This window comes from Atta cephalotes (assembly GCF_000143395.1).
Source record: "Atta cephalotes unplaced genomic scaffold scaffold00032, whole genome shotgun sequence".
Classification (NCBI taxonomy): Eukaryota; Metazoa; Arthropoda; class Insecta; order Hymenoptera; family Formicidae; genus Atta; species Atta cephalotes.
The window spans coordinates 2119928-2127609 of NW_012130096.1; the positions used below are offsets into that span (position 1 = coordinate 2119928).

At 39.3% G+C, this 7682-nt stretch overlaps 1 protein-coding gene across 2 annotated transcripts in view; it reads right to left on the bottom strand.

The window, feature by feature from the left end:
* Positions 1–410: 410 nt before the first annotated feature.
* LOC105621162 (glutamate-gated chloride channel) overlaps positions 411–7682 on the bottom strand; it is a 47486-nt gene continuing 40214 nt past the window's right edge. The window contains exons 4-10 of one of the 2 annotated variants that reach the window (XM_012202631.1): positions 4938–5007; positions 4185–4338; positions 3707–3789; positions 3431–3565; positions 3198–3350; positions 2095–2375; positions 411–974 (exon numbers count right to left, since the gene is read on the bottom strand). In XM_012202631.1, the coding sequence (XP_012058021.1) occupies positions 411–974; positions 2095–2375; positions 3198–3350; positions 3431–3565; positions 3707–3789; positions 4185–4338; positions 4938–5007 (1440 nt within the window). Of the gene's footprint in view, positions 975–1195; positions 1430–2094; positions 2376–3197; positions 3351–3430; positions 3566–3706; positions 3790–4184; positions 4339–4937; positions 5008–7682 lie in introns of those variants that run through there. The other variant, XM_012202632.1, reaches the window with a different exon arrangement.

The following is a 7682-nucleotide window of genomic DNA, read 5'->3' on the forward strand; positions in this document are numbered from 1 at the left end:
GTGTGTGTGTGTGTGTGTGTGTGTGTGTGTGTGTGTGTGTGTGTGTGTGTGTGTGTGTGTGTGTGTATGAGATATAATACGCAATTAAGATGTTATATTTCATCCTCATCATTTTGACCGTCGCGAGATGTGTTCTGAACGTCGCTAACATCCTCGTTGCTTTAGATGATCCTCGTCCTGAAGTATTTTCGTTTCGGGCGCGAACAGTGAAGGTTTATCTCTACGTCGAAGTGCCTCCGATCAGTTCTCGTCGAGCAAACATAGTCTGATTGCAAAATATCATTATTGATATTAATGTATCTTATAATCGGAGCTCGTAAAAAGTTTGCCTCGGTATTTTTTCAAGGATTTATCCGACTTGACGAATCACTCAGTTTTCGTACACATAATTTTGTATACGCTATCCTTCTTCACTTTTCTATACCGACATTGTCGCCTTCATGACCCGTATAAATACACCAGTACAAGACGTTGAAGAGAATGAACATGAATGGGAAGGCATAGCGCGCAATGTAGTCGATTCTCGCACTGCCTCGGGCATCATCCGGATATCCACATAAAAGCAATTTCCTCAGCCAGTAACGCGTTTTCGATGATATCGTAGCCGACATGGGCAGCGATGTCGTGGACGAAATCGGTACCGCAATCGGCGAAGGTGTTGCGGCACGCAATGGCGTATCCAGAGGCGACGCTGAGGATGCTGGCGAAGGCCATCGCGACGGCGACGACCTCGCCGAGCTCCTATGTGAGTGATGTCGCGTTGTTTTCATCGGCGAACATCGGCCGGCGACGCAGTCTTCGTCGTTCAGCAGCGAGAAAGTCGGTGATGGCGAACGATTTGGATGATAACGCTGATGACGATGTAACTGATGATGATGGTGGTGCTGCTGCTGATGATGATGGTCCTGTTGATACGTACGCGGCAGCGAATGATGTTGCGTCATCGACGGATTACTGCCGTGAGTCTGCTGTTGCTGTATATAAAAATGACTGTGATGACGGGGAGGATCATGATGATGGTGATTCTGAGGTGGATGATGATGATGATGATGATGACGATTATGAGGCTGATGATACAGTTGTCGTTGACGAGGACGTGAACGTTGTTGCGGCGGTCGTGTCTGTTGGAACTGTTGTTGCTGAGGATGGCCGCGAGCCACTTCCCTTGTTGATCCGAGCGCCTTCCCCTCGAGATTTATTCTTGCCCCTCGTCCTCCCGAAACAGGTACGTGGACCAATACGCGAGGTTGAAGAAAGCGAATACGATTGGGAAGAAGATCCGTGAAATGACGTCGATGCGCTTGGACCTCGTCGGGAACTTGGACAGCCACGACCTGCAGCAGTTTTTTTTCCGTGGTTGCATATGTATTTCGCACTGCTGCAATTTATCCATCGACATGGAATCCTCCGGGTGTCGGACCAGAGGCTTCTGAAAGAATTCGGGTGGTATTGAACCATTAATTTCTCGTACTCTTGGCTCCTTAATTCAAATTATTTCGATTCTAATCGAAAGAATCTCGACCCTCTTCTTTTTGCTGCATAAAAGAATCTCATTTTCATCTAGAAGAAGTGTCTAGAAAAATCCTGATCTCTTCCTTTGATGCATACAAACTCAGATTTTCAATTGCAATTCTTTATAACAAATAAAAAATAATATAATGCTATCCTGAGCTGAGACAATATTTTTCGCAATAAATTTTTCACAGTTTATGATTCTCGTTAACGTCTAGATTATTAGTATTCTTATAAAGATGCTTATTAGCATTAAAAATTGATTAAATTGCTTGTCAATTTAATAAGTGATATTAGTACTCTGGTTCTGCTCATGACTGAAAAAAATTTTAGCGAGCAGAATCAGATACGTACATAAATTCACATAGAAATATTTGAGCACTAAGATCCGCTTTGACTGAAATAGGATTTTTCTTGTTTAATTATAGTTGCTATGATGTTGCCGCAACACGTTCACGTCCTCGTCAACCAAAACGAAAGTTTCCGGAAAAGTTCGAGGAGAAGAAAACAGCTATGTCGGAAGTATCTTGAGCGCGTGCATGGAGATGCTCGAGGAACGTCATGCCTTGTTGGTATACTAACCATAGCGAAGTTGGCGGATCCATCCGGCTCGAGCAATTCCGAAGACGGATCAATCGACGACGAATGTTCCATCTCGTTCTGTGGAAACTGCTTCTTTATGTTGTCGCTGTGCATGTCGCTACGCGACGCGTAGTTGACCAGCGCGAATTCAAGTAGTGCACCGAACACGAAGGTCAAGCACACTCCTGTCCAAACGTCGATAGCCTTCGTGTAGGAGACCGGTGGCAGTGAGGCGTTTATCCCCGATGTCTGTGTGGCCATTGTCAGCAGTGTCGTAACGCCTGGACGGGAGAAGACCGACAGACTTTTGTAGATTTTTGCAATTAATCTTGTAAGATGATTTAATAAGCGCGAGTAAAAAAATAAATAAAACAGACGAGTGTCTAAAATAAAAATGTATTTTCCTTTCTTTTTTTTTTTACAAGATCATTAATCGTTACATTAACTAGTCTTTAAATAATTCATTTCAATGTGTACATTGCAGCTCTTCATATTTGACGTTAAAACTGAGTTAAAAATAAATTCAATCATTCACATTCAACCAATATCTGCAATTCTATTCATTCTTTTAATAGTAATATTGATTTTTCTTGTTTCTGGGTATAAATTTAAACACATTTAGAGTATTTATTTTAATCTCTGTCGCGTGGTGATCACGTTTCGCTCCTCGTTACGATTATTTATGGCTGCGTTCAGCAGAAAAATCTTTGCAATTGTTTTGGAAGATTCTTTAATACGATTGGTTCATACATTTAGATCCAGTGAAGAACTAAGAGCGAGAACAATCAAATTAAAGAATTTTATAACAACTGCAAAGCTATTTTCTTCCGCTTCTTCTGCAGCCTACGACATAGAAAGTTATCTTTGCAGTATTAATAAATTTGTTGTGCTGTTGCAACAAATACGATTATTTATAATCGCTAATTTTATTCAACTATACTTTGCTAATTTAACATAGAAAAAGCTATTCGTATATTACGATTGTAAATTCGCTGAATGAAAGTGAAGTTTTTAATTACTTTAACAAATCTTTTTTTTTCCTTGTTACGTGAATTACAACTTTGAATTATAACATCGCTTTGCGCCTAGATAATAATTTATACCTAATGACACCCGAGCAGGCACGGCGCTCTGATCCAGCCAGAAAGACACCCAGGACACGATAACGAGCATACAGCATGGGATGTAGATTTGAATGAGATAGTAACTGAACTCTCTCTTGAAAAGCAGGTCCACTTTCAAGCAACTGTACTCTCCTGTTTTTTTTTTATTTCACCATTAGAATCGTTATATGAATTCATCATGTTTTTTCTTCTCAACGCAAGTCTTCACTTACCGGTGTTCGTCTTACTATTGCAGTAGTCCGTGAGGAATTTCTCGAGGGTGAACCGGGGTAGGTGTAAATTCTTAACCACTTGAACGGGGTCGCCTTCCTTCCAGAGAAAGACCAAATCGTCCGTCGTCCATCCGTCTATCGGGACGGACGAAGACGGTTATTATTCGACGAATGATTAACTTCGGTAATGTTTAACGAAAAAATATTTATCGCGGAGTGTTAATCTAGCTAAATGGGATGGAAAACGAAGTTTACCGAGTCGTCGAAATTACTTACAACTCGCCATACGAAGTGAGCAAGTTTGTCGATCCAGGGGATACAGTTTCAAATTCATGGGACACGAGAGCGTCAAGGATATCCTGCGTCAGGGAAAGAAAAATAAGGATGGTTTATATTTAATGCCTGTGGAAGTAAGAATCCAATTCGCAATGGTTACACAAACGCGCTTATGTTTCGTCATCCGGCACGATACACAAGATATAGATCTCCGATGTGTACTTTAGCGATGGGAATTTTGCGACATTATCACGAGAATGAAATGCGAATGTAATGAATAATAAATTCCCGTCTAGGTATATATTGAACGATTTTTTAATTTGGATTTCATATAAGCACCCTCAAATTCGCAGAGGAGAGAAGAAAAAGAAGAAAAAAACGACATCAATAATTCTTTGTGAAAAATTGCGCAATTTCGCTGATTAAGCTGACTCTGCATTCGCCGTAGATTGATTACATCCATAACGCTGGTACTCACCGTATACTATAAAGAACCGAGCCATGCGGGAAAATTCGTATGTATACGTTCGGCATAATGATATTATGGAAGTGACCCTCCTTCTCGTTCGAGAAGAACAAATCTGGCATCCAGACGCGGCTAGCCTCCGTCAGGGTTAAATATTTAAGTTTACCTGCAACGTTCAACGAGAACAGTGGACATGAAACATCCGTGAAAAATAGGTGTACGTTAACGAATACGTTAGCGTTCATTCAGTAAGCAGAAAGCGCGAATATCAGCGGTAATTTGCCAAAGGATGATAAAAATAGCCGCTATTAAATTTGCGTAACGACCAGCGCGAGCGAATAAAATGTTACGATTCGTCCTTTGAGGCATGATATAATTGCAACATGAAAAAAAGTGTATAAACGCTCTTTGTGCGTCCGAACTTTTCCCGTTTGACCGCAAAATATCGCGTTTGTGTGATGTTACTGCATGAAGATACTTTGGCATTTATGGAAAATAAAAGAAGGATACACTTTGATCGGACTTTTTGATTTTTTTTCCATATTGCAATCTATGCAGTTACGGGAAATATATTCCACCTTTAAACTAATATTCTTGTGATATTCGTATGACACGGCATTGTACACGCATTGCATGACTGTTATATTACTGTTGCTCCTGTTTTATCGCATCGTGACTCTTATCAGCGTCGAAACATCAATACCAAAAGCATAGAAATTTCAAACTGAAAATCAGTTATAAAATACTATTATGAACTTTACGTACCTCCAAAGTCATTAAACCGTAATCTCTCATCCAACCATTGTTCCCGAAATGTTAATTGTACGGAGTATTCCTGGAGAGAAGAAGAATAAATACGATTAAACAGCATCGCGCGTTATGGCAGCGAGTAATGTAAAGAGTTATTCCTTTCTCTTTTTAGTAAGCGACAGTCTTTCTAATTATAAAGTTTCATAAGAAACGTAAAGAACGTGCGTAACGAAATAAACAGTAACAGAGGTCTAAATTCATCTCGAATCAAATAGTATTTATAATAGCAGTGAAGTCTTTATGAAGAGAATGAAGAAAATAGCTTCGCGTAAACGATAACTCCGCATTTAATCAAGAGTTTTAATTATAATTACAATTGTATTTTTAATTCAATAATGATCAATTCTCGAGAACGAGTATCGATATAATATTTCAATGCGACACGTAAAATCTAATAAAACATAAAAGAAAGTTGAATTAAAAAAAAATGTAATCTTTTTCTTTCCTCTTTATATATAGATATATATTATTTGATAAAAATCTCGCACCTATAAAAAGCAATTATTCAAACACCTCGTAACACAAAGAGAATTTCTTTTTATCTATAGGTAATATTATCGCCACTCTGGAACGTGCAACGTCAAACTGGTTGTCAATATTCTTATCACAAAAAAGAAGTGATCGTTAATACAGATATGAATTTCAATTTTATGTTAAGAGCTGTATTCTCGTATAGGTCGGAATATTTTGACATCGTTTTAGCAATTGACATTGTTGCTTTCATTTAATTTTTCTCAAAAAAAGAAGCACTAAGTCTGATATCACATGAATTATATTTTGTGTCGCAATAATAAAATGATCAAATAAAATGATTACAGCGAGATAATAAAAATTAGTGTAAGTAATGTCAGTAATTTCAGAAAGAGATTTTAATCACAGTAGATTAACGAGGTCAGTAACATTCGTGCCTATTGATCCACATCTGCGACATTAATCTGTCTTGGTGTAATCGCGCATGTCGATAAGTTAACTCGTCACGGATCGAACTGATGCATTTAGTGGTGGAAGGACGTCATTTCATCAAGTTGCACCTGAGCGACGTACAACACGCGTCAATCCGTGACGACTATCTATCACTTGGTAAATGTGTGTGTCAAGAAATATGGAATAGAAGACTGGAGATGTTATATATCGGTAGAGGTGAGAAAAGCGTCCCGGGAAGACGAAAATTCCTGGATTCGAATGAATTATTGAAATGCATCCGGGGACGTTTTTCCGCGATAAAGCGATCATGCGACTCGAGGGCGTTACAAGCATCGACAGGACATCAATATAGCCGATCTGTCGTCAAATGCTCCGAATAACATTGGCGCAGCCAAGGAGATGGGGCGATGGGGGTCAATAAGGGCCATGCAAAAGCGAACACCGAGGACCTACCAGATGTAATCAGATCAAATGCCAGAAATGTCTCGGGCACTATTGCGCAATCTGTTAGCGGTATAAAAGAGAAACGCATGCAGTTTCGCTCACGGTGTTCTCGTGTTCTCCAGTTCGCCTGCAATTCGTTCCTGCGCCGGCGTGCGAAGTCCTGTACGCCCTGTTTCCTATTTCAGAAGGGAGTAAAAGGGAGTGCTTTCGCAAATACACATTTCTTTTCCTTTCCTTTTTTTTTCTTTTAAATACTTTCTTCCTTCCTCCTTGTTTCCCTACCGACCGCCAATTTTCGTCTATCCTCCACGCTCGGTGCAGTGCAGTTTCACTCTACAAATGTTTTTTAACATGAAAAAACATCCCGTTGGCCCTTCTCCTTTTTTTTTTATCTAACTTCTTTTTCCCTGTCGGCTTGCGGTATTAGTTTTCACTTTAAAGTGTGCCAGAGCTCACACTCGTGTGTGTTTCGCTCTTCTCCGCTCTCCTCCGCTTCTAACTCGTCCGATGGTTTTGTTCCGTCGTTAACTTTTTAGCGACTCGGCCGTATTCGCACGCATCTAATATCGGCGGAAAGTTTCTGAAAAATTGAGGAACATACCGCCAAACGAGGATTTACCGGTCACTCTCTTTTCAAGCTTTCGTTCATTCTATTTTTCCTTTTCTTTAATTTTTTTTTTTACGCGCGTTTTCTTTTTTCTCTTTTCTAGTACAATACATCACTCACAAAAGAAATAGAATATGCTAAACGCGTTTGCGTAGATGCCCGTTTGTACTTCAAGGTACTTATTCCTTCCCATGTAACACGAACGACGAGCTTTCCTTGGGACAGGTATCGTGTGCAATACTACGGCGATTATACGGCATGCACTCGCGATTTTCGCATCTCTCGAGATAAAAGCGATTGTATCCGTATGTATGAAAAATATATCTTGTGCGCATAAAACGACGTTATGGAGATTCGTCTATCGAGTGTCGTCAGAAGATTTCGAACGAGAAATCGAGTTGTTCTTTCAAAATATATGCATCTTGCACAAAAATTCTATGACTGAAGAAATTGCCATTGGCGGGGAGACTTTTTCACACTCGATTTGATTAAAGTGGAGGATAGAAATTACTAATAAATCATCGCAATGATCTTGCGGTAACATCTTCGTGGAGACCTAAATCACCTTTCTAAGTCAATTGCTTGAATAAATTGTATGAAACGAAATAAATATATGCGATCATTAGAGAACTGATATATATAAATTTTTTGCAACCCATTAAAATTTTTTAAAATAATATTACGTCATATATATATATATATATATATATATATATATATATATA